At 45.0% G+C, this 26,361-nt stretch overlaps 2 protein-coding genes across 6 annotated transcripts in view; one reads left to right on the top strand and one right to left on the bottom strand.

The window, feature by feature from the left end:
* Positions 1-1,101: 1,101 nt before the first annotated feature.
* The window catches only part of PRC1 (protein regulator of cytokinesis 1), a 28,896-nt gene continuing 3,636 nt past the window's right edge, over positions 1,102-26,361 (top strand). For all 5 annotated transcript variants that reach the window (XM_030815046.1, XM_030815045.1, XM_003268512.4 and 2 more), the window contains exons 1-12: positions 1,102-1,312; positions 11,214-11,346; positions 11,885-12,007; positions 14,028-14,261; positions 14,340-14,510; positions 14,982-15,131; positions 15,618-15,765; positions 16,707-16,843; positions 19,191-19,286; positions 21,155-21,301; positions 21,526-21,636; positions 25,552-25,662. In XM_030815046.1, coding sequence (XP_030670906.1) covers positions 1,302-1,312; positions 11,214-11,346; positions 11,885-12,007; positions 14,028-14,261; positions 14,340-14,510; positions 14,982-15,131; positions 15,618-15,765; positions 16,707-16,843; positions 19,191-19,286; positions 21,155-21,301; positions 21,526-21,636; positions 25,552-25,662 — 1,572 coding nt within the window. In that variant the 5' untranslated portion in view covers positions 1,102-1,301. The remainder of the gene's footprint in view (positions 1,313-11,213; positions 11,347-11,884; positions 12,008-14,027; positions 14,262-14,339; positions 14,511-14,981; positions 15,132-15,617; positions 15,766-16,706; positions 16,844-19,190; positions 19,287-21,154; positions 21,302-21,525; positions 21,637-25,551; positions 25,663-26,361) is intronic.
* Positions 7,482-26,361, bottom strand: part of RCCD1 (RCC1 domain containing 1) — a 34,066-nt gene continuing 15,186 nt past the window's right edge. The window contains exon 10 of the transcript XR_004030604.1: positions 7,482-8,095. The gene's annotated coding sequence lies outside the window, so the exon portion shown is untranslated. The remainder of the gene's footprint in view (positions 8,096-26,361) is intronic.

The raw sequence follows: 26,361 nt of genomic DNA, 5'->3' as shown, positions 1-26,361 counted from the left end.
CCTAAGTTACAGTTGGCCAATAAACACGAAAAATGTGCAATTTCAGTTATAATCAAGTGCCAAACAAGGAAATGCCAGTATTATTATTTTACCTACAAAATGAGCAAAGATGTTTAAAAGTACAATAGAATTCAGCCCTGCTGAGGGTAACAAAAGGAGGGTACTTTTCCGGTGAGGCTTTGTGCAGAAGGCAAATTAATAAAGGGAGCATTCAGTAATTACACCTCTATGAATCAGCCGTACGAAAACGCGGGATGCATTTATAAATACATACATACATAAAGATTTCTGTATGAAGATATTCAGCCCAGCCTTATCTTTTAAATTATTATCTAAATATCAATAGCAGAATAGGCGAGATATCTACACACCAGGATATTATGCCACCATGAATCACTGGGAAAAAAATGTGATATATAAGCATTTAGGGATGTAACATGTTCATCGAAGAAAGGCTACAAAAGTACTTTAATGTCTATTTTGAGTTTTAAATTTTTCATGTAACGATTTAGAAACTCATCTAATTTGATCAGGTGACTTAGGCAAATCATTCAAATCTTTTTGCGTTTCCTCTGCAATGGCGACAATACTTGCCATACAGGATTGTGGAAGTTAAATGGGATAACTGGCGTTGAAACGTTCCAGGCTCATAAGCAGGACTCAATGTTCCTTCCCTTCCCCTTTAGTGTATGGCTTCTTACATCTGGGGAAGAGTCCCACCAAAGATCGATTCCAAGCTTCGCTTCTTGGATGAGCGAGGGAAACTAGGCGCTAACTTTCCTATTCCTCCCCGCGCCCGTTCCGGGCAGCCGGGACTCAGGGAAGCCAGGCAGCCGCGGTGCTCTCAACTCCTTCCCCGCCGGCGCGCTTCGAATGCAAACTGCGCAGGGCGAGGAGGGGCGGCGTGTTCCGATGACGTAGCCGGCTCTGGAGAAGAGTCCCTTGAGGCTGCGGCCGAGCGAGGGAAGCGGGAGGTGCAGGCCACGCCCAGCCACTCCACAGACAGTGACGTCATCCCTCGCCGCCACTCCAGCGCTTCTCAGGCCCTGCTCGCGAGTCCCCGCCCCAATTACTCACCCGCGACTTCAGCCCGAGGGGCGGGGATTTTCTTGGAGCGACGGGAAGCGACGCCAATCGCGACGAGGCTTCGCCCCGTGGCGCGGTTTGAAATTTTGCTGGGCTCAACGGCTCGCTGAGCGGCTACCCGGAGTGACATCGCCGGTGTTTGCAGGTGGTTGTTGCTCTCGGGGCCGTGTGGAGTAGGTCTGGACCTGGACTCACGGCTGCTTAGAGCGTCCGCCATGAGGAGAAGGTGCGGGTTGCGGGGAAATCGAGGGGACGCGGGAGGGAGCGACGCCCGTCTTGGGTGCAGGGCCTGTTCAGGGGTGCGGGACCCGTGCAGGGTTCCGGGCCTAGATCGTCACGGCAGTCGGCGTCGAGTGAGACCGGGGGCGCTGAGGGGCAGGGTCTGGAGGCGGCGAGCCAGTGCGAGGGCCGCGGCTGTGAGACCTGACGCGCTGTCCCCCGGCGGCCGCGGGTGCCCGTAGGCTCAGACGCCCGGGTGGGAGCTGAGCGCCGGTGCCCGGACGCGGCAGGGCGGTCGAGGCCGGTGGCCCGGGGCGGCCTCCACCCAGGCGGTCAGCGCTGGCGCTTGGACCCCATCCTGCCCGCCCGCGGCGTCTCAGGTGCCGCTTCTTGGCGCAGATGACTCGTTGTAAACCTTCTGCGGTCGTGGCTTCTCTTTAAAGCTGTTAAGTTTATTTATCGTTGTTTTTCTTTGTTTTATTCTTTTTTTTTTATTTTTGTGGAAACGCGGGCTCCCTATGTTGGCCAGGCTGGTCTCGAACTCCTGGCTTCAAGTGATCCTGCCACCTCCGCCTCCCAAAGTGTTGGGATTACAGGCGCGAGCCACCGTGCCCGGCCCGTTATTTTTCTTTATATCTGGCCAGCGGTGTTAACGTTTTGTTTGAATTGGAAAGATAGTTTGTTTCTTTGCAAGTTAAGAAACAGATTATGGAATTCTTTTCCGGTCGTTTTAATAACTTCCTAGGCATTGTTGGGGAGGGACTGTATGACTTGAAATCGGGACCAGACGGTGACACTGCCACTTACCAATCTTGTGACTTCCAAATATTAACTTTATTTTCTGAAAGTTGTGGATGAAGTTTTGTGATGAAACAGCGTTAAATAATTTGTAGTTTTTGGTGGAACTGATTGTTCTAAGGCTTTGTAAGATTCTTCATTTCATGATCACTAATTCTGATCAGTCGTTTTCAAATGCTTGCCCTCAGAATAATAAGAATTGAGTGCCAACATGGTGAAACCCCGCCTTAACTAAAAATACAAAAGTTAGCCGGGCCTGGTGGCGCGCCTGTACCCCTAGCTTCTCAGGAGGCTGAGGCAGGAGAATCGCTTCAGCCTAGGAGGCAGAGGTTGCATGAGCCGACATCTCAACACTGCACTCCAGCCTGGGCGACAGAGTGAGACTACGTCTCTTAAAAAAAAAAAAAGTCCATTAACAGTTTATGAATTATGTAGGCATCTCCTCTATCAAGGGATTGAATGAAGCAGGAGAAAAAGTTACCCTTTAATGTTGGTTCCAGGCTAATGCATATAATTAACTTTTTTTTTTTGAGACGGGGTCTCACTCTGTCACCCAGGCTGGAGTGCGGTGGCGAGATTGCTCACTGCAGCTTTGACCTCTGAGGCTCAAACGAAACTCTGGCCAGAATTAATTATGGTTATCGATCCCCAAAACAGGTTGTACAGGAGATCAACAAAGCTCCTTCTCTGGATTGCTAAGAAAAAATAGGGCAGTGGATCAGTGAAGGCTGCCTGAAGGTAGGAAACAATTTAGAGGACCACTGTGAGATATCTTCCAGTCCAGTGATTTATGTTCAGGACTGGAAAAACTGAATCATTTTACAACCTTTGTGTCCTTGAGTGGTAGTCTTTGTATGCACTCTGATTTTTTCAGTGAGTCTAAAAAAAAACTCAGACTTGCTCCTTTTAGGGGATTACCTGAAACAGTTTAGCCAGGGAGTATTTAAGTGTATCATGATAATTGTTCTTAATGATTGCTCTGAAGCATCTTAAGATCATACAACTTTTTTGAAATGTCACATTATTCATTCAAAAAGACTTCTTGGGCCCGGCACAATGGCTCACACCTGTAATCCCAGCACTTTGGGAGGCCAAGGTGGGAGGATGACTTGAGCCCAGGAGTTCAAGACCAGCCTGGGCAACATAGCAAGACCCTGTCTCTATTTAAAAAATAATAATTTATACTAAAAAAGAAAAGAAAAATACTTCTTGAATGTTTGTTATACACAAGGAACCATTCCAAGTGTTGGGGATGTAGCAGTGAGCAAAAGTGGCATCCCTGCCCTCACAGAGTTTATATTCTAATAGCAAAAGAGGAGTGTAATAAATAAGTTAGTCTTAAATGGTGATAAGTGCTATGTAGAGAAATCAAGGGGATAAGAAGTACTGAAGGTGTAGGAAGGGGGGTTGTGGTTTTAAAGAGATGGGTCAGCAAAGGCCTCCCTGAGAAGGTGATCTCTGAGCAAAGACCTAAGAAGGAAAACGGCGAAGCCATGCAGCATGGGGGAAAAGAGATCTAGGTAGAGGAATCAGCAAATCAAAGTGCCCTAAGCAGGGATAGCGCCTGTTATGTTCCAGAAAGAGCAAGGAGGTCACTGTGACAGGAATAGAATGAGCACTGAGGTCAAAAGAAATGGCTTTCAGATGGAATGGAGCTCCACAGGTCTTTGGAAAGTCAAAGGCTTTTCCTTAGAGTGAGATGGCAAGTCATTGGAGGGTTCTGAGTAGAAGATTAGGACTTGGGGCTCCTGTGTTGACAACAGACTTAAGGAGGCCAGCATCGAAGCAGGGAGACCAGTTAAGAGGACCCTGCCATACAGCAAAAAGTTGGTGGTGGTGACCTGGACCAGGGTGGGGGTGGTAGTGGTAGCAGCAGAGGTCAGGAGGAGTGAGATTCTGCCTGTCTTGTGTAGATAATGCTAATGGCAGGCATATAAGAAAGAAGTGTCAAGGATGATACAAGATTTAAGTTAAAAAAAAAATTAAGTTCAGTACAATTTGAATGTTAGGAAGAGTGAGAAATGTTTTTAATTCTTTGAAAATGATCCTCTTACAGGAACTGTCTCTAACTAGAATAATAATAACGGGTGTTTGGTAATTCCAAACACCCATTTCCAACAGGCCAAATTAAATGCGTTATATATTAGTAAAAATTTTTTTTTTTTTTTTTTTTTTTTTTTTTTGGAGACAGTCTTGCTCTGTTGCCCAGGCTGGAGTGCAATGGCACAGTCTCAGCGCACTGCAACCTCCGCCTCCTGGGTTCACTGGGTTCAAGTGGTTCTCCTGCCTCAGCCTCCTGAGTATCTGGAATTACAGGCACTCACTACCACACCCAGCTAATTTTTGTATTTTTAGTAGAGGTGGGGTTTCACCATGTTGGCCAGGCTTGTCTCGAGCTCCTGATCTCAGGTGATCCGCCTGCCTTGGCCTCCCAAAGTGCTGGGATTACACACATGAGCCACCGTGCCCGGCCATAGTAAAAATCTGTAAGTTTTTCAATTAAGTCACAAATCAAAAACATTTCAGATTATGGGCTGGGCACAGTGGCTCACGCCTGTAATCCCAGCACTTTGGGAGGCCGAGGCGGTCGGATCACGAGGTCAGGAGTTTGAGACCAGCCTGACCAACATGGTGAAACCCTGTCTCTACTAAAAATACAAAAATTAGCCAGGCGTGGTGGCGTGTGCCTGTAATCCCAGCTATTCAGGAGGCTGAGGCAGGAGAATCGCTTGATCCCAGGAGGCAGAGGTTGCAGTGAGCTGAGATCACGCCATTGCACTCCGGCCTGGGTGCCAGACTGAGACTCTGTCTCAAAAAAAAAAAAAAGAAAAGCCAAAAAAGTTTTAGATTATGTGCCAAGATATTTTTAATAACAGCTCTGAGGTATAATCCACATACCATACAATGTACTTAAATTGTGTAATTTTAGTGATTTTCAGAATATTCAGAGTTGTGCAATCATCACTGCAATCAATTTTAGAACATTTTTATCACCCCTTTAAAATCCCATTGGCAGTCAATCCCCTTTCACCCCATGGTCCAAATTCTCCCCAGCCCCAACTACAAATCTACTTTTCGTCTAGGCAAGGTGGCACACACCTATAATTCCAGCACTTTGGGAGCCCAAGGTAGGAGTACTACTTGAGCCCAGGAGTTCAAGAACAGCTTGGGCAACATAGGGAGACTCTACCTCTACAAAAAAAAAAAAAAAAAAGTATTTATTTATTTTTATTTATTTATTTATTTATTTAATTTTTTTTTTTTTTTTTTTTTTTTTTTTTTTTTTTTGAGATGGAGTCTCACTCTGTCACCCAGGCTGGAGTGCAGTGACGCGATCTCAGCTCACTGCAACCTCCACCTCCCGGATTCAAGCACTTCTCCTGCCTCAGCCTCCCGAGTAGCTGGGATTACAGGTGCCCACCACCACGCCCAGCTAATTTTTGTATTTTTAGTAGAGACAGGGTTTCACCATATTGGCCAGGCTCGTCTCAAACTCCTGACCTCGTGATCTGCCGGTCTTGGCCTCCCAAAGTGCTGGGATTACAGGAGTGAGCCACCGTGCCCGGCCTAAAAAAGAAGTTTTTTTATTTAAGTTAGCTGGGTATGGTGGCTGACATCTGTAGTCCCAGCTACTCCAGAGGCTCAGGTGGGAGGATCAACTGAGCCTAGGAAGTTGGGGCTGCAGTGAGCCATGATCGTGTTACTGCACTCCAGCCTAGGTGAAAGAGGGAGACCCTGTCTCAAAAAACCATACAAACCCCAAATCTACTTTTTACCTATTCTGGATATTTCATATAAACGGAACCATAGCTCTGGTCTTTTGTGACTTGCTTCTTTGACTTAGCATAATGTTTTCAAGGTTTATTGCCAAATAATATTCCATTGTATGGCTATATACTACATTTTATTTACCCATTCATAAGTTGATGGCCATTTGTATTTTTTTTTTCACTTTTTGGCTATTATAAGTAATGCTACTATAAACATTTGTGTAGTTTTCGTATAAATGTGTTTTCATTTCTTTTGGGCAAATACCCAGTAATAAAATTGCTGGGTTATATGAACTCTGTTAAACTGAGGGGCTGGGTGCAGTGGCTCATGTCTGTAATCCCAACACTTTGGGAGGCCGAGGTGGGAGGATTGCTTGGGCCCAGGAGTTCAAGACCAGCCTGAGCAACATGGCAAACCTTAAAAAAAAAAAAAATTAGCCAAGCATGATGGCATGTCTGTGGTCCCAGCTACTTGGGAGACTAAGGTGGGAGAATTGCTTGAGCCCGGGGCGTTGAGGCTGCATTGAGCTATGATCACACCACTGCACTCCAGCCCAGGTGACAGTGAGGCCCTGTCTCAAAATACAAAAAAACAACTGAAGAACGACCAGACTATTTTCCAAAGAGGCTGTACCATCTTGCATGCCCACAAGCAGTGTCTGAGGGTTCTAGTTCCTCTAGATTCTCACCAATACTTTTTGCTATTTTTTTTTATTATACCATCCTGTTGGCTATGAAGTGGTTTTGATTTGCATTTCCCTAATGACTAATATTGAGCATCTTTTCATGTGCTTATTGGCCATTTTTATATCTTCTTTGGAGAAATGTCTATTCAGATTCTTTGCCCATTGTGCTGGATTTTTTTTATTCAGAAAAACGATCACTTTACCTTCTAGATGTGTTACAGAGATAGGCAGCCCTGCTTGTAAACCTTCGTCAGGATCCAGAGTGCATAATACCTCTATTAGGTTAGGTAGGTTAGGAGCATAGGACCCTTTGGCAGGAATTCAGGGCCATTCATTTTACATCTATTGAACAACTACTGTGAGTTAGGGTGTGGTAAAATGAAGATGAATAAGATGTGGTGGTCCTTGCCCTTGAGTTTATGGTCTACTAGGGGGCTGGGGGGGAAATGGTAAGTGAGTGACAAGTCCACAGCTCTCCAGAGGAGGTGGTGGCATATAGACAGAACCGAATGTACAAAGCACGGTGGCATCAGAAAATGAGAGCTGCATGTGGTTTATTGAGGGGCACTGTTCAGGAAATGCCCAGGAAGTTTAGTTGGCCAGAGACCTGGGGAGTGTCAAGTGGGAGAGATTAGCAGACAGACTCGGAGAGAGGTTTTAGAAGGCCTTTCCACAGAAGGTGATTGAAATATTTCCTGAGGGCAGTGGGGCCTTTGAAGGGGAGTAGTTAAGCAGGGATCTGATGGGATTTATTATTATGAACAACTAGCTGTTATATGGAGATTGGCTGGGCAGGGGTAGGTCTGTCAGACTGAGAAGACTGGGATACTTAAGTAATGACCTTCAGAGCAGTGCCCCCGGCTGGCCTGTCTGGAAGCCAGGGTTTTGCATCCAGATCGAATATTGGCCACAGATTGGATCTTAAAAGTTATTTTTAATAAAATGGTAATATTAGGATTTTAAGTTGTGCATTCTTGTGTCTTCAAAATGAAGTGCAAAAGGAGTGTTTGCCTGGGGAAGCTCTTTAGTTGGACTTTAGTTGAGATTATGTTAAACAAATGCCTTACTTACTGTTAACATTTCTCTTTTTTTCCTTTAAGTTCTGTTGGACTTGAACTGTTAACATTTCTAAAGTGAAGGGAGTACAGTAAATTCTTTTAAACATTTGTCAGTATTTGGGTATTGGTATGGCCATCTGGTATAGGTAACAGGTATTTGTGTAGAAATGTTTCTTCAACAAGGACGGGCAACCTCTCAACTGGGATTTCGTGGCTGGAGATATTTTGGATGTGAATGTATTAACAGCTTGGGAGAGACACATTGTAAGAGATCCAGGCTGGTGACTTGTAGAACCACCGAAAGCTCTGAGACAGAAAGGGGCTAATGAAAGTCTCTAGTTCCAATTGGGTGTGGATGGCACACAAAGAGCTTAAGTGTTTAAGTGATTTGCTGCAGGCTTCTCGGCCGACTAGAAGCAGAGCACATCTAGATTGTAGTTTCTCTGGTGCCAGGGCAGTCTTAGTTGTCCTGTTATACCTAAGAAAAGGGAGAAAAATTTCTATTCTTTAAATGTTCTGTAAAGCAGACTAATGGTTATAATTTTTAAAGTAAGCTTTTCTTAAAAGATACAGAAGCCAGTTAAATTCGTATTTTAGATAAATAATTTTTTGTTAAAATAAGCTTTTGGTAATTGAAGAATAACATACATTCAGAAATGTACAGAAATCAAGTGTAAACTCAGTGAATTTTTCACAGTTGATGCACCTGTGTAAGCAGCAACCCAGAAGCCCTCTACCAGTCACTGCCTCCCCTGAGCCAAAAGAACCACTATCCTGACTTCTGAAAGCATAGATTAGTTTGGCCTGGTTTTGTTTTTGCTTTTTTTGTTTTCGTTTTTGAGATAGGGTGTTGCTTTGGTGTGCAGTGATCACAGCTCACTGCAGCCTCATCCTCTCAGGCTCAAGCAATCCTCCCACCTCAGCCTCCTGAGTAGCTGGGACTATAGGCATACGTCACCGTGCCCAGCTAATTTTTTTTTTTTTTTTTTTTTTTTTTTTTTTTGTAGACACAGAGTCTCACTATGTTGCCCAGGATGATCTGAAACTCCTGGGCTCAACCAGTCCTCCTGCCTCGGCCTTGCAAGGTACTAGGAATACAGGCTTGAACTACCGTGCCTGGCCAGTTTTGCACTCTCTGTCAATGGAATCACATAGTGATACACACTTGCATATCTGGTGACTTTTGCTCAGCCTAAAGTGTTGGGTTTTTTTTCCTTTCTCTTCCTTCCCCTTACAACTTTTTTTTAGTTGTTTCTTTTACTTCATTAAAAAAACGAAAAGATTTGAGGTATAATTCATACACAGTAAAACAGACTCGCTTTATAGGTAGTTTCTTTTTTTTTTTTTTTTTGAGACGGAGTCTTGCTCTGTCGCCCAGGCTGGAGTGCAGTGGCGCAGTCTCGGCTCACTGCAAGCTCCGCCTCCCGGGTTCATGCCATTCTCCTGCCTCAGCCTCTCCAAGTGGCTGGGACTACAGGTGCCCGCCACCACGCCCAGCTAATTTTTTTTTGTATTTTTAGTAGAGACGGGGTTTCACCGTGGTCTCAATCTCCTGACCTCGTGATCCGCCTGCCTCGGCCTCCCAAAGTGCTGGGATTACAAGCGTGAGCCACCACGCCCGGCCACAGGTAGTTTCAATTGTATACTGTTATATAATCGCCATCAAGATCTAGAACTATTTCATCACCCCAAAAAAGTAAAATAAATAAATAAATAAAATAGAAAAATAATAATTTGAGCTTTATCCATATCATGTGTAGTGTGTTCATTTTCTTTTTTGAGACAGTTTCGCTCTGTCACCCAAGCTGGAGTACGGTGGCTCGCTGCAACCTCGGCTCGCTGCAACCTCGGCTCGCTGCAACCTCGGCTCACTGCAAACCCCGCCTCCCAGGTTCAAGCGATTCTCCTGCCTCAGCCTCCCCAGTAGCTGGGATTACAGGCGCACCACCACACCCAGCTAATTTTTTGTGTTTTTAGTAGAGATGGGGTTTCCCCATGTTGGCCAGGCTGGTCTCCTGACCTCAAGTGATCTGCTCCCCTCGGCCTCCCAGAGTCCTGGAATTACAGGTGTGAGCCACTGCATCCAGCTGGTTTGTTCATTTTCATTGCCATATTAGTGCCTTGTAGGAATGTACTATTCATTCTGTTGATAGACATCTAGGCTGTTTCTGTTTCCATGCTATTATGAGTAGTGCTTCTCTAACCATTCCCATATATGTCTTTGGTGAACGTATGTGTTCATTTCTGCTAGGTATGTATGTAGAGGTAGAACTGCTGGGTTCAGCTTTAGTAGATAGACTGCCAGCAGTTTTTAAAATAGTTGTACCAATTTACACCATGCCAGCAGCATATGAAAGTTCTCACTTTTCTATATACTCACCAACACTTAATGCTGTCTTTTTAACTTTAGCCATTCTTTGAGCTGCTAGTTGTAATTTAAGAAGAATAGGCCAGGCGTGGTAGCTCATGCCTGTAATCCCAGCACTTTGGGAGGCCGAGGCAGGCGGATCACGAGGTCAGGAGTTCGAGACCAGCGTGGCCAACATGGTGAAACCCCATCTCAGTGGCTTTTTAACTTTAGCGATTCTTTGAGCTGCCAGTTGTAATTTAAGAATACTAGTCCGGGCACAGTGGCTCATGCCTGTAATCCCAGCACTTTGGGAGGCCGAGGTGGGTGGATTTTTGTGTTTTCGTAAAAATACAAAAATTAGCTGGGCATGGTGGGACACGCCTGTAATCGGAGCTACTTGGGAGGCTGAAGCAGGAGAATCGCTTGAACCTGGGAGGCAGAGGTTGCAGCGAGCTGAGATCTCACCACTGCACTCCAGCCAGGGCAACGGAGCGAGACTCTGTCTCAAAAAAAAAAAGAAAAGAAAAATAAATAAAATGGCCAGGCACGGTGGCTCACATATGTAATTCTAGCACTTTGGAAGGCTGAGGAGGGCGGATCACTTGAGGCCGGGAACTCGAGACCCACCTTGCTAACATGGCGAAACCCCATCTCTACTAAAAATACAAAAATTAGCTGGGCGTGGTAGCACGTGCCTGTAGTCCCACCTACTCGGGAAGCTGAGTCAGGAGAATCATTTGAACACAAAAGGTAGAGGTTGCAGTGAGCCAAAATCGCACCACTGCACTCCAGCCTGGGCGACAGAGCAAGATGCTGTCTCAAAAAAAAAAAAAACAAAAAACAAAAAAAAAACACCGAAAAATAGTAATAAATTACCAGATATTTTGTAGGAGTTTCTCACCAGCAAGTTCTTGTGTTAGTTTATTTTACCAACATTTTTGTCTGGTTTTTCTTTAGTAAAAGTATTTATAATTCTGTATTATACTTCCATAGGTAGATCATTGTTGAAAGTCCAGAAGGTTGAACTTCCATGATATAATATGATATGAAACCTTGCATTGCTAGTGGCATTTGGTAGGAAAAGGGATGGGGAGTGGTTAAAGGTGAATTAAACTGAATGCTTGTTTTTAATTTGTTTTTTTCTCGAGGCCGCTGAGGAGCTAGCCTTTTTAGTTCTTGAAAATAGTGCTTTTAGTCCAGAGGCTGTGACTGATGTAACTAACAGGCCTTAGTTTTTGGTTTTCAGTGAGGTGCTGGCGGAGGAGTCCATAGTATGTCTGCAGAAAGCCCTAAATCACCTTCGCGAAATATGGGAGCTAATTGGGATTCCAGAGGACCAGCGGTTACAAAGAACTGAGGTGGTAAAGAAGCATATCAAGGTGGGTTGAATAGTACTGTTCTCTGCATTGGACCAGGGTAAGGATATTGGTTCTCACCCGAGATAGCATACAGAAGGGACATGTGATCATCAGCATTAGGATAGCACAGGCTCTTCCTGTTTGGTTTGGTTTGGTTTTGAAGTCCTTTCTTGAAATTTGAGGAGGCTGAGTGTGGTGGCTCATGCCTGTAATCCCAGTACTTTGGGGGCCGAGGCGCATGGATTGCTTGAGGTCAGGAGTTCAAGACCAGCCTGATCAACATGGTGAAACTCCGTCTCTACTAAAAATTAAAAAATTAGCCAGGCATGGTGGTGAGCACCTGTAATCCCAGCTACTCGGGAGGCTGAGACAGGAGAATCTATTGAACCCGGAAGATAGAGGTTGCAGTGAGCCAAGAGCACACCATTGCACTCCAGCCTGGGCAACAGAGCGAGACTTCATCTCAAAGAAAAAAAGAAATTTAAGGAGTTTGGTATTTGTGTTGGGAGTTTTTTTTCCTCCATTGCCCCAAACTTATGGACTGTTTTCCCTCTTGTAGGAACTCCTGGATATGATGATTGCTGAAGAGGAAAGCCTGAAGGAAAGACTCATCAAAAGCATATCCGTCTGTCAGAAAGAGCTGAACACTCTGTGCAGCGAGTTACGTGTTGAGCCATTTCAGGTCCGTGGCAGCCCACAGGGTCTCTGGGGATCTGTCTGGGGCCTGAGACGTAGAAAGTAATGTTGACTTGGGCCTGCAGATGGAAGGCTTCCTTGTAGGGATGGAGCTAGACGTAAGAAGTGGGGAAAACATGCTGTGTAGTCAATTAGGCCCAACAGAGTAATTCTCACCTCTGTAGAGAGTTGCCCTGGTAAGAGGTGAAGCAACTAATAGATGATCAAAAAGAAGCTGCTTACCATAGTTTTGCTTTCTAGGAAATGTGATTTTTTTTTTTATAAACTCTGAGAAAAAGGTAGGCTAGATGGTGCTGCACTGTTCTTTCTCTGAAAGAAAATGAAAACAGGAACAAAAGTAACTAATGATTAAAAGGAATACTATGAAAAAACCAACCTTTGTGGGTTTTATCATACCCAGAAGCTGCATACCACTGAACCAGCCAAAATGGCTTCTTCAGAAGAAATGTCTCAAAAGCTGGAACACTGGAGTGCATAGTCCATTTCAGAGCATGCCATGATATCCATTTGGGTATGGAGCTGAGAAGTGGCTATATTGTGGTCCTCTGCAAGTCAGGGACTTGAGTGAGGACACCAGCGAGGATGAAATGAATAACAGATGGGGTCCTGAAAATCTCTGCTTAAACCCCTAAAAATAGTGCCAGGATCATAAAAATTAGGACAGATGTGGAGCTTGGAAAGATAATGAGTATACCCATAAGGTTCTCAGATCCCTCTTCCTGTTACAGGAAGACCTGCCTGGATATCTACTTGGAGTTAGCTTAGGGGGGAGACCACCTTTAAAGGGCAAAGGATAATTCATACCTGGTAGCCAAGAGCAATCAGGCAGAAGAGAACATGAAGTGGAGTTTCCTGGAGTCAACATAAATGTCATAAATATAATTGATTTTGGACATAGTTTCTTTTTTCACATTCGATGTGAAATTGGGCGAGAAGTGAGGTGTACAATGATACATCTCCTTTAAGTTACCTGATGTTCCTAGTTCACAATGTTAAATGAAATTGTGTAAATGTATAGGACATTTAAGAAAAATTTATATGTCCTATAAAAAATGCCACTTTTTTTTTCTTGTTAACCAGTTAGGAGTAGAACAGGGACTATCAGATGGGATTTTGTTGGTAAGGTGAGACGATGTTCATAGGATTAGCAGGATGAGTATTTAGATATGAGCTAGGCACGCCACCCTATAGCTAAGCCAAAGCAAGCTTTCCAGCCAATTTACAATTTTATTTATTTATTTATTTATTTAGAGACAGAGTCTCACTGTGTCGTCCAGGCTGGAATGCAATGGTGTGGTCTCGGCTCACTGCAACCTCCGCCTCCCGGGTTCAAGCGATTTTCCTGCCTTAGCCTCCCGAGTAGCTGGGATTACAGGTGTCTGCCACCATGCCTGGCTAATTTTTCTATTTTTAGTAAAGATGGGGTTTCACCATGTTGGCCAGGCTGGTCTCGAACTGCTGACCTCGTGGTCCACCCATCTTGGCCTCCCGAAATGCTAGGATTATAGGCATGAGCCACCGTGCCTGGCTGCCAATTTACACGTTTTATAAAAGTGCCTGGTGCCTGGAGTAGTCTAATCATAGAGACAAAAGGTAGAATGGTGGTTGCCAGGCTTGGAGAAGGGAAAAAATGGGGACTTATTGAGTATGAAGTTTCTTTTTTGCAAGAGGAAATGAGTTTTGGAGGTGATGGTCATGATTGCACAACAATATGACTGTACTTAATACCACTGAACTATATACTTAATGGTTAGATGGTAAATTTTATGTTATATTTATTCTACCACAAGTTTTAAAATTGGGGGGGAAAGTACCCTGGTACTTATTCATCTTTCCTCACTGGAACCTTCCTTAGGAGACCCTCTTTGTGCCATATTCTGTTGACCATGAGTTGACTTACTTGTAAGTTTAACTGAAAGTCTGTCGTCCACGCCTTATGTTGTCCTTCTCTTCCTTTGAAGGAATTCACTTGGAATCTTATAACAGTGGTACATTGTCTTATTCAGGAAGAAGGAGAGACAACCATCTTGCAACTAGAAAAGGATTTGCGCACCCAAGTGGAGTTGATGCGAAAACAGAAAAAGGAGAGAAAACAGGAACTGAAGCTACTTCAAGAGCAAGATCAAGAACTGTGTGAAATTCTTTGTATGCCCCACTATGATATTGACAGTGCCTCAGTGCCCAGCTTAGAAGAGCTGAACCAGTTCAGGCAACATGTGACAACTTTGAGGGAAACAAAGGTACACTGCCTACATTTGTACTTCCTAAAAGTCACTTTGGTTTTCCTCTAGGTATCTTGTAATTGCTTTGTTTTAAAGGCTTCTAGGCGTGAGGAGTTTGTCAGTATAAAGAGACAGATCATACTGTGTATGGAAGAATTAGACCACACCCCAGACACAAGCTTTGAAAGAGATGTGGTGTGTGAAGATGAAGATGCCTTTTGTTTGTCTTTGGAGAATATTGCAACACTACAAAAGTTGCTACGGCAGGTACTGTCTTCTCAAATTATGCCCTAGGATCTCCGTAGTATATAGCAGTTTGAACAAAACTGACAGCTGTTTCTTCAGTCTTAAATAAGGAGACAACGTAAGGTAAGAGAATGAGGGAAGCTAAGGATAGTAATATATGATATACAACCTTGATTTTTGTTTAACAATTAAAAAACCTTTATATGTAGCTCCAAGAAAATGAAATTATAGATGAAATAATATTAATCATTTGAATTAGACTAGTGTTTAATTAAAATTTTTTTCAGTTCTAAATTTGAATGCTAATTCTCGGGGTCTGAGATCCTGACAGCCTTACAGCTTGTGTTTAGGAGGCATGAAAACATGCTACTTTGAACTCTCATGCAAGTGTCTCCTCTACCCATGGGTCCAGACATTTCTTTGCGGGAGGCTGGAGGGCTAGCCCCTGTGCTGCTGCTTTGCTGTGAGTGACACTGGCTTTCTATGCTGTAGCTGGAAATGCAGAAATCACAAAATGAAGCAGTGTGTGAGGGGCTGCGTGTTCAAATCCGAGAGCTCTGGGACAGGTTGCAAATACCTGAAGAAGAAAGAGAAGCTGTGGCCACCATTATGTCTGGGTCAAAGGCCAAGGTCCGGAAAGCGGTAAGAAACCCAATGGGTACTGGGACAGCAGTCTTCTCTTAGCACTTCTGTGTTAGTCATAAAGACTTTTGATTTGGCCAGGCTCAGTGGTTCATGCCTCTAATCCCAGCACTTTGGGAGGTCGAGGCGGGTGAATCATTTGTGGTCAGGAGTTCCAGACCAGCCTGGACAACATGGCGAAACCCTGTATCTACTAGCCAGTGGTAGTGGCAAGCGCCTGTGACCCCAGCTACTTGGGAGGCTGAGACAGGAGAATCACTTGAGCCTGGGAGGCGGAGGGTTGCAGTGAGCCAAAATCACACCACTGCACTCCAGTCTGGGCGAGAGAGTGAGACCCTGTCTCAAAAAAAAAAAAAAAAAAGTAGTGTTGATTTATAATACCTTTGTGGCTTTGCATTATAATTTTACTTAAAAGGGGGGAACTTTTGCAAACCTTAGTGAATATAAAAGTATGACAGCCACCTTTAACAAGTTTCTTTCTTTCAGCTGCAATTAGAAGTGGATCGGTTGGAAGAACTGAAAATGCAAAACATGAAGAAAGTGATTGAGGCAATTCGAGTGGAGCTGGTTCAGTACTGGGACCAGTGTTTTTATAGCCAGGAGCAGAGACAAGCTTTTACCCCTTTCTGTGCTGGTTAGTACAGGAGTGAGGTCTTTGGTTTGTTTGTTTGGAGACAGGTCTTACTCTGTTGCCCAGCCTAGTCTCAAGTTCCTAGGCTCAAACAGTCCTCCCAACTTGGCCTCCCAAAGTCTTGGGCCACCACACCCAGCCAAAAGTGGGGTTTTCATGTGGCCTGTTCACTAGTTTTTAAGACCTCCAGACATTCAACAGGAAGTATTTCCTCTTCTGAACAGATAAAGCCACCTTTTCAAGACATTTAGCATAACTGCCATTCCTGTATGAAAAAGCATTTGCAAATGTTATTGGGAAATATTGGTCTCTTGCTTTCTGAAGCAATATGTCACGGTAGCCTCTAGCTGTGAAGCTTAAGTTTTTATCAGGTGCTTACTTTTTGCCAGGTGCAGTGTCAAACCCTTAATATGATTTCACAGAATCCTCAAGAGGTAAGGATACTAAAGCGCATAAATGCTGAGTAATTTAACCCAGAGACATAGAGTGGTAAATGCCAGAGCCTACGTTTGAGCCAAAAGGAGCTTGACTCCTGGAGCCCAGTGAATTCTAGTCTGAACTGAACTGAATATAAAGATGAAGCTATCCCAACTGAATTCAACAGATGTTTCTGCACATTTTCTGTGATCCACCCCTCTACTGGTTGGGCAAGACAGAAAAGCAGAATATGAAAGAAACCGAAGACAAGGCAAGAGATGATGCAGATTTTTGACATTATTTTAGTCTCTATCCTAGTCTCTTAGGCCCTAGTCCCCCAAGCTGATTGTGACAAAGCTGGTTTTTATTAACCACTATATATCTATTACACACACACACACGCCTCTTCCTGTATCAGTTTACTATAAGGAAGGAATCTATTTCCATTTTAGGGAATGGGGGATTCGTAAAATTGGATACTAAATACTAGAGGAATTGTTTTAAACTACTGGGCCTATATTTTGCAGAAGACTACACAGAAAGTCTGCTCCAGCTCCACGATGCTGAGATTGTGCGGTTAAAAAACTACTATGAAGTTCACAAGGAACTCTTTGAAGGTGTCCAGAAGTGGGAAGAAACCTGGAGGCTTTTCTTAGAGTTTGAGGTATTGCCCTAGTTTTTGTGTTTTTAACTGTTAAGAAAGCATGCCAGGTACGGAATCAGTCCAGTTAGCTTTGTTCTTTGCCAGGCTTTTGATACCTCATCTTTATCATTCTCTCTGAATTTCTGCTGACTGCCTCTATTTGGTGTGCTCATCTACAGGGTCTTTTAAGAGAAAAGCCCAAAATTAATGGCTTAAATAAAGTAGGCATTTCTTGCATGAATGAGGTTCAGAGGTGGGCAGTGTGGGGCAGGCATGGCAGATCTGCACAGTGAGCAGGACCCCAGGCTTCTCCGGCCCAGGGCGCTCCCCCACCACTAAGGGTGGACCTCATCTTCAGGGCCAGGATGGCTGCTAGAGCTCCCACCCTAATGGCAGTTTTTTTTTTTTTTTTTGAGGTGGAGTTTCGCTCTTGTTGCCCAGGCTGGAGCGCAATGGCACGATCTTGTCTCCACCTCACAGGTTGAAGCGATTCTCCTACCTCAGCCTCCCGAGTAGCTGGGATTACAGGCATGCACCACCATGCCCGGCTAATTTTTTGTATTTTTAGTAGGGATGGGGTTTCACCATGTTGGCCAGGCTGGTCTCAAACTCCTGACTTCAGATGATCTGCCCACCTCGGCCTCCCACAGTGCTGGGATCACAGGCGTGAGCCACCATGCCTGGCCCAATGGCACATGTCATACAGCGTGGTGGAGGAAGGAACAAAGAAGGCATTGCCCCTCACTCCTTCAAGAGCTCTTCCCGGCTCTCTTCACAGCACCGTGGCTCACATGCTTTGTCACCTGCTGGTGAGGCTGGGTGAATTGCTGCCCCAGGTAAATTCTGGTTCTGTTAAACTAAGGAAGGAGAGAAGAATGGATGTTGGGGCAGGCAACTAACATTCTCTACCATTCCAGCTTTTGCTATGCTTAGAGTATTGCATGGGTATTGATTCCTTTTCTTCTGATAGGCAGCATGGATGGGTTCCTTCAGAGCATTTTAGAGCTCAGGGACTGTGGTAAAGCAAGTGAGGCGTGTAGGGCACAGATTGAGGGAGACCTTGTTCTCGGGTTCATGGTGGCCCTGTTAGAGCTCAGAGGGCCTTCAGAGAATCTGAATTCAACTCCTTCAAGTTTACAGGCAGCAAACTAGGACCCAGAAGTAGAGAGAACTATGGGATATCTTACAGCTGCTTAAGAACAGATGTCTCTGTCCTCAGTTATTCTTTACTTCTGGTTACAACAAGAAGAGTAAACATAAATAAGGAGGCCAGGCATGGTGGCTCACGCCTGTAATCCCAGCACTTTGGAAGGCCGGGGCGGGCGGATCAGGAGGTCAAGAGATCGAGACCATCTTGGCTAACACAGTGAAACCCCGTCTCTACTAAAAAAATACAAAAAAATTAGCTGGGCATGGTGGTGGGTGCCTGTAGTCCCAGCTACTCGGGAGGCTGAGGCAGGAGAATGGCATGAACCCGGGAGGTGGAGCTTGCAATGAGCTGAGATCATCGCACCACTGCACTCCAGCCTCCAGCCTGGGTGACAGAGTGAGACTCCGTCTCAAAAAAAAAAAACCATAAATAAGGAGCAAAGGCAGCAACCTTTGTTGACAAGCGAATATTTAAGAAGAAAACAAGAAATGAATTACCATCCTCTTTAGTAACTATTGGCTGTCACCAATCAAGCAGTATGGAAGGGAAACAATTTAATTTTCAAGAATATCTTCTAAATTTTTCTGCCTATGTACCCCTATTTTTGAGTATACACACCTAATTTATAATTACAAGCTATATACTTGCATTACTATTCTGATATACCGTATATGTTCTAAAAGAAAATACATGCTGCTCCGAGTGTAGTGGTGTTTATAACTCAGTGATCACAGCCAGTTACAGATTTGTTCCTCTCCCACTCCCACTGCATTACTTGACTAGAAAGAAGACAGTCAAAAACAGAAAAGTTAACAAAAAGAAAAGTTAAAAAGAATGAGAAGCTTTAACAATTTACTTTTTTTTTTTTTTTTTGAGTCTCGCTCGTTGCTCAGGGTGGAGTGCGGTGGCACAATCTCGGCTCACTGCACGCCACCCAGGTTCAAGTGATTCTCCTGCTTCAGCCTCCTGAGTAGCTGGGACTGCAGGTGCGCACCATCACGCTCACTAATTTTTTTATTTTTAGTAGAGATGGGGTTTTGCCATGTTGGCCAGGTTGGTCTCGAACTGTCGACCTCAGGTGATCCGCCCACCTCGGCCTCCCAAAGTGCTGGGATTACAGGCGTGAGCCACCACGCCTGACGAGAACAAAGAATCTTAGCAGAAGTTATTGGTCTCATGGTGCCATGTTTTCCACTAATTAAAATGTACTTTTCACAGAGAAAAGCTTCAGATCCAAATCGATTTACAAACCGAGGAGGAAATCTTCTAAAAGAAGAAAAACAACGAGCCAAGCTCCAGAAAATGCTGCCCAAGGTAATAATGTTGCTAAGGGTTTTTGGTGCTTGGTTACAAAGATACCTCACTATTTGTATGTCTTTTTCTTTCTATTGTTTAGCCCCAAAACTATTTTCTTCAAAGCTTAGGCAGAGATAATAAGTTATATATTTAGTATAAGCAACTGCATATCAAGGTGTATTCGTTTGCTAGGACTGCCATAATAAAGCACTACAGGCCGGGTGTGGTGGCTCACGCCTGTAATCCCAGCACTTTGGGAGGCCGAGGCAGGCGGATCACGAGGTCAGGAGTTCAAGAGCAGCCTGGTCTTGATCATGAGGTCAGGAGTTCAAGACCAGCCTGGTCTCTACTAAAAATACAAAATTTAGCCAGGCGTGGTGGCGGGCACCTGTAATCCCAGCTACTCAGGAGGCTGAGGCAGGAGAATCGCTTGAACCCAGGAGGCAGAGGTTGCAGTGAGCCAAGACCACGCCACTGCACTCCAGCCTGGGCAACAGAATGAGACTCCATCTCAAAGAAAAAAACAAACAAAAAAACAAAACACTACAGACTGGGCAGCTTCGACAACAGCAACTTATTTTCTCACAACTCTAGAAGCTGTAAATCTGAGATCAACATGTCATTGGCAGAATTGGTTTCTTCTGAGGCCTTTCTCGGCTTTGTAAATGGTCGTCGTCTTCTCTGTGTGTTCACATGGTTTTCCCGCAATATGTGTGGCCTAAACACTCCCAGTCATATGAGATTAGGGCCCACCTAATGACCTCATTTTAACCTAATTCTTTTTTTTTTCCCCCCCAAGAGATGGGGTCTCACTATGTTGACCAGGCTGGTCTTGGACTCCTGGCCTCAAGCAATCCTCCCATCTCGGCCTCAGGAATGCTAGGATTACAGGAATGAGCCACGATACCTGGCCTTAATTCTCTTTTTAAAGACGCTGTCTCCAAATACAGTCACATTCTGAGGTACTGGGGGTTAAGGCTTTAACATTTGAATTTGGGGAAAACACAATTCAGCCAGTTACATAAGGAAAACTTTTGAGAGAGAGAGTCCTGTGGGCTCCATTACCATTTTCCACTTTGATAATAATAATACCATTTTTGAGTTAAATCAGGGATATCATTTCAAAACGCTCTCATTTAGTAATTCATCTAATCCTTACAACATCCTTATGAGGTTGCTATTCTTTCCATTGTTACAGACGAGGAAACTGAGGTACTAAGAAATTAGGTAAATCTGGCCGGATGTGGTGGCTCACTCCTGTAATCCCAGGGCTTTGGGAGGCCGAGGCAGTTTGAGAACAGCCTGGCCAACAGGATGAAACCCCATCTCTACTAAAAATACAAAAATTAACCATGCGTGGTGTATGCCTGTAATCCCAGCTACGCGGGAGGCTGAGGCACAAGAATCGCTTGAACCCGGGAGGTGGAGGTTGCAGTGAGCTGAGATCGTGCCACTGCACTCCAGCCTGGGCGACAGAGTGGGACTGTCTCAAAAAAAAATGTAAATTTGCTCACTGCTTCACAGCCAGTAAAGAGGGCGATTCCAGATTGAACCCCATTAAGTCTGATTTCAGAGTCCTACTCCTAATGTTCACTGCCTGTTTCATATTGCTGATCTTCCCTGTGCTGCCTCCAACTTCAGGCACCAAAATCTGAGTGGTCAAACTTTGGGTTCTTGCCATTTTCCACTCTTGTGTGTTGTGTGAATGAAATGTCCCCAGGCTTTGATTTCTGGTCACTCTGACCTGTACCCATGTGGGCCCAGCTACCTGAAATGAGGCTAATGATGCCCTGAGGAGGAGGAGTCACTCTCTAGGGAAAACATTGCAATTTGGGTTTTGCACTAAAGAGTTGAAGTAATTAACATGTCCTTGTTTCTGGTCTCAGCTGGAAGAAGAGTTGAAGGCACGAATTGAATTGTGGGAACAGGAACATTCAAAGGCATTTATGGTGAATGGGCAGAAATTCATGGAGTATGTGGCAGAACAATGGGAGATGCATCGATTGGAGAAAGAGAGAGCCAAGCAGGAAAGAGTAAGTGTGAACGTGAACGCAAATTGGGAAAAGAGGAAGAAGGTAATCTGAGCAGCCCATAGTCTCTGCTAGGGACCAGGGTTTGTTGAATAGGGAGCCCATGGCAGCTCTTTTTAGCTCTGGCTGCAGAGACATGGGCCTAGATTCCTGACCCTGCTTCTGTTGCCATCCCAGACCTGCTCTCTTCCTGAGATTTATCACTGTTGCTTCTGAATTTCACACAGCAACTCAAGAACAAAAAACAGACGGAGACAGAGATGCTCTATGGCAGCGCTCCTCGAACACCCAGCAAGCGGCGAGGACTGGCTCCCAATACACCGGGCAAAGCACGTAAGGTAAACACAAGGCTTAGGAAACACTGATTTCAAGGGAGTGGGTGAGGGTAGTCCCAGCCACCTCTTTGAAGGGGGCCAGCCCCTCCACACCTGTAGGTATTTCTCATCAGGTGGGACGAGAGACTGAGAAATAAGACACAGAGACAAGGTATAGAGAAAGAACAGTGGGCCCAGGGGACCAGCACCGGCACCGGTCTCGAGTTCCCTCAGTATTTATTGATTACTATTTTCACTGTCTCGGCAAGGGGAATGCGGCTGGAGGACAGGGTGATAGTGGGGAGAAGGTCAGCAGGAAAACATGTGAGCAAAGGAATCTGTGTCACAAATAAGTTCAAGGGAAGGTACTGTGCTTGGATGTGCACATATGCCAGATTTATGCTTCTCCCCACCCAAACATCTCAGTGTAGTAAAGAGTAACAGCAGCATTGCCGCCAGCATATCTCGCCTCCAGCCACAGGGCAGTTTTCTCCTAAGAATAGAACGAATGTAGGGACGTACATCGGGTTTTACACCGAGACATTCCGTTCCCAGGGGCATGCAGGAGACGGAGGCCTTCCTCTTCTACTAATCCTCCTCAGCACAGACCCTTTACGGGTGTCGGGCTGGGGGACGGTGAGGTCTTTCCCTTCCCACGAGGCCATATCGCAGGCTGTCTCAGTACGGGGAGATACCTGGACGATCCCCAGGCTTTCTTGAGCAGAGGTCTCTGTGGCTTTCCGTAGTGCATTGTGCCCCTGGTTAACTGAGAATGGAGAATGGCGATGACCTTTACCAAGCATACTGCCTGTAAACATATTGTTAACAAGGCACATCCTGCACAGCCCTAGATCCCTTAAACCTTGATTCCATACAGCACATGTTTCTGTGAGCACAGAGTTGGGGCTAAAGTTGCAGATTAACAGCATCTCAAGGCAAAACAATTTTTCTTAGTACAAATCAAAATGGAGTTTATGTCTTCCTTTTCTACATAGACACAGTAACAGTCTGATCTTTCTTTTCCCTACACCTCTTGCCCTCCGTCCTGCAGAGATGGGAAAGGGTTTTTCTGTTCCTTCATGTCGAGTCCACTTGAGAGTGGATGGAAGGCTGAGTAGCGGCCTATAGTGACAGTCACAGAGTGGCCAGCTTTGGTGTCTGTGCTTGTTGAGTCCTTGCATTAAATTTGGGGGGCGGGGGGGGCGGGAATGATTGCCAACATTCTGGTAACGATGAAAAGCTTCAAAGGTTTTCCTGAAAACCTGTAATGCCATTTTCCCTGTAAGACCAAGAGATGGCCTTGTGGTACCATGTGAAAAACAACGTTCACACTTACTAAATGGAACATGTAATGATTCTTCATCTCTACAGCACAAAGTCAGAGAGGACTTTATTGTTTATTTATTTTTTTTGAGACAGAGTTTCACTCTTGTTGCCTAGGCTGGAGTGCAATGGGTGATCTCGGCTCACTACAACCTCTGCCTCCTCGTTTCAAGCGATTCTCCTGCCTCAGCCTCCCAAGCAGCTGGGGTTACAGGCATGTGCCACCGCACCCGGCTAATTTTGTATTTTTAGTAGAGACAGGGTTTCTCCATGTTGCCTAGGGTCTTGAATTCCTGACCTCAGGTGATCCACCCACCTTGACTTCCAAAGTGCTGGGATTACAGGCGTGAGCCACTGCGCCTGGCCTGCTTTTTTCTTTTTGATAAATAAAAGAGCATTATTTCTTCTCCCTACTTATATTTTGTAACGTAAATTTATTATTTTTAGACAGTGTCTCACTCTATCACCCACACTGGAATGCAGTGGGGCCATCATGGCTCACTGCAGCTCAACCTCCTGGGCTCAAGTGATTCTGTAACCTCAGCCTCCCATGTTGCTGAGACTTACAGGCACATGCCACCATACCCAGCTAATTTTTGGGTTTTTTTGTTTGTTTTTGAGTTTTAGTAGAGATGAGGTCTCACTAAGTTGTCCAGGCTGGTCTCAAACTCCTGAGCTCAAGTGATCCTCCTGCCTCAGCCTCCCAAAGTGCTGGGATTACAGGCATGAGCCACTGTGCCTGGACTAAAATGTGTTTTGTTTTGTTGAGATGGAGTCTCGCTCTGTTGCCAGGCCAGAGTGCAGTGGCGCGATCTCAGCTCACTGCAACCTCCGCCTCCTGGGTTCAAGTGATTCTCGTGCCTCAGCCTCCTGAGTAGCTGGGACTACAGGCCCGCGCCATCACGCCCACCTAATTTTTATATTTTTAGTAGAGATGGGGTTTCACTCTGTTGGCCAGGATGGTCTCAATCTCTTGACCTCAGAAGATCTGCCTGCCTTGGCCTCCCAAAGTGCTGGGATTACAGGCATGAGCCACTGTGCCTGGCCTAAAATGTGTTTTGTTTTGTTGAGATGGAGTCTCGCGCTGTTGCCAGGCCGGAGTGCAGTGGCGCAATCTCAGCTCACTGCAACCTCCGCCTCCTGGGTTCAAGTGATTCTCGTGCCTCAGCCTCCTGAGTAGCTGGGACTACAGGCCCGTGCCACCACACCCACCTAATTTAATATATTTTTGGTAGAGATGGGGTTTCACTCTGTTGGCCAGGATGGTCTCAATCTCTTGACCTCAGAAGATCTGCCCGCCTCGGCCTCCCAAAGTGCTGGGATTACAGGCGTGAACCTCCCCCTCCCTAGTAGCTGGGATTACAGGCATGTGCTATCACACCTAATTTTGTATTTTTAGTAGAGACAGGGATTCTCCATGTTGGTTAGGCTGGTCTCATACTCCCGACCTCAGATGATCCACCCGCCTTGGCCTCCCAAAGTCTGGATTACAGGCATGAGCCACCATGCCCGGCCCCCTAGAATTTTTTTAATTAAAAAAAAAAAAAAAAAAAAAAAGTTGGCTGGGTGCAGTGGCTCAAGCCTGTAATCCCAATACTTTGGGAAGCCAAGGTAGGGGGATTGCTTGAACTCAGGAGTTGGGAGACTGGGTAACATGTTGAAGCCCCATCTCTACTACAAATACAAAAATTAGCTGGTTGTGGTGGCACACGCCTGTGATTCCAGCTACTCAGGAGGCTGGGATGGGAGGATTGCTTGAGCCCAGGAGATCGAGGCTGCAGTGAACCAAGATTGTACCACTATACTTCAGCCTGGGTGACAGAGTGAGACCCCATCTCAAAAACATTTACAGCTCTTATCATTAGCATATCATAAGTTTTGACATATGTAGGTTTACACAATGAAACTGTCACCATAATTTAGATAATGAACATTTCATGGTCCCCAAAGTTTCCTAGTGCCTCTTTGTATTACCTCCCTCCTTCCCTGGCTCCTGGTTTGCCCCCAGCCTCTAGCTGTGGCGAGTAGGGATTTACTCTTTAACTATAGATTAGTTTGCATTTTGAAACATTTTACATAGAATCCCGCAGTACATATTCTTTTTTGTCTGGCTTCTTTCATTTAGTATAGATTCATCTCTGTTGTTGTATCAAAAGGTCACTCCTTTTTATTGTAGATCAATATTCATTCCACTGTATGAATTTACCACAGTTTGCTTGTCCACTTACCTGCTGGTGGGTATTTGGCCGTTTCCAGCTTTTGGCTGCTGCAGGTAGCTGTTGTGAACATTTACGTCTAAGTCTTTGTATGGATCTATGCTTTCGTTTCTTTTGGGTAGAGACATCTAAGAGTGGAATGGCTGGGTCGTATGCCAGATGTCTTGTGCCACAGTGGTTGTACCATTTTACATTTCCATTTGCTGGATAGCAATAGGCTTTGAAAACTTTTCACAGGTTTCTTCAAACCTATGCAGTATTAGACACAGCAGGCCCTTCACCATGTAAACCCGTCTTCCCTGGACTGCCTCCCATAGTCATTTCTCTGTAGAGTAGACGGGTTGCTGGAAATGCTGAGGATGTTACTGCACATCAGTTACCCATGTGCTCTTCTCCCTAGCTGAACACTACCACCATGTCCAATGCTACTGCCAATAGTAGCATTCGGCCTATCTTTGGAGGGACAATCTACCACTCCCCCGTGTCTCGACTTCCTCCTTCTGGCAGCAAGGTTAGTATGCCCTGTGTCTAAGCACATCCTCACATGCACCCCTAGCCTGTTCACCCAGAGGCCCCACCTACTTGTTCTAGATTCTAAGATCCCTGGATTTTGTTCTTATTGAGATGCTGAGAGTTGACAGATGTAAGTTAGCTCACCATTAAATAATGGTCCAAAACTAATGTGCAAAAAAAGAGAACAGTCACTCTGAGCCCCACTGGTACCATGGGAAGCAGCGGGATGTGTGGGAAACTGAGTCTGCAGCGAGCCTGCCTGATCTTCAATTCCAAGCCCAGTCTTCAGCTGGTATGGAGATAGGTCCCCTGCATGTGGGTTCTAGCCCAGTGAAACCAGATCACTAGATATGCCAAGTACTCAAGTAGAGGTGTGGAAAGTATGTGGTAAAACACATTCAGTCTTTCAAATATTTTATTAGACTATGCTCAAGATAGGTGTTCTGTAAATCAAGAATTCATATTTAAAAAAATTTTTTTTCTAGAGACAGGGTTTTGCTATATTGCCCAGACTGGTCTTGAACATGTGGCCTCAAGCAATCTTCCTGCCTTGGCCTCCCAAAGTGTTGGGATTATAGGCATGAGCCACACCCAGCCCCATATATATATATATATATATATATATATATATATATAATTTTTTTTTTTAACTAAAAATTATAGGATTATAGACAGGAATATAAAGATAGTCTCAGCC

Source organism: Nomascus leucogenys, chromosome 6, assembly GCF_006542625.1.
Source record: "Nomascus leucogenys isolate Asia chromosome 6, Asia_NLE_v1, whole genome shotgun sequence".
NCBI lineage: Eukaryota > Metazoa > Chordata > Mammalia > Primates > Hylobatidae > Nomascus > Nomascus leucogenys.
Note: the sequence above shows the minus strand (reverse complement) of the source record. Positions and strands in the feature narration are given on the sequence as shown.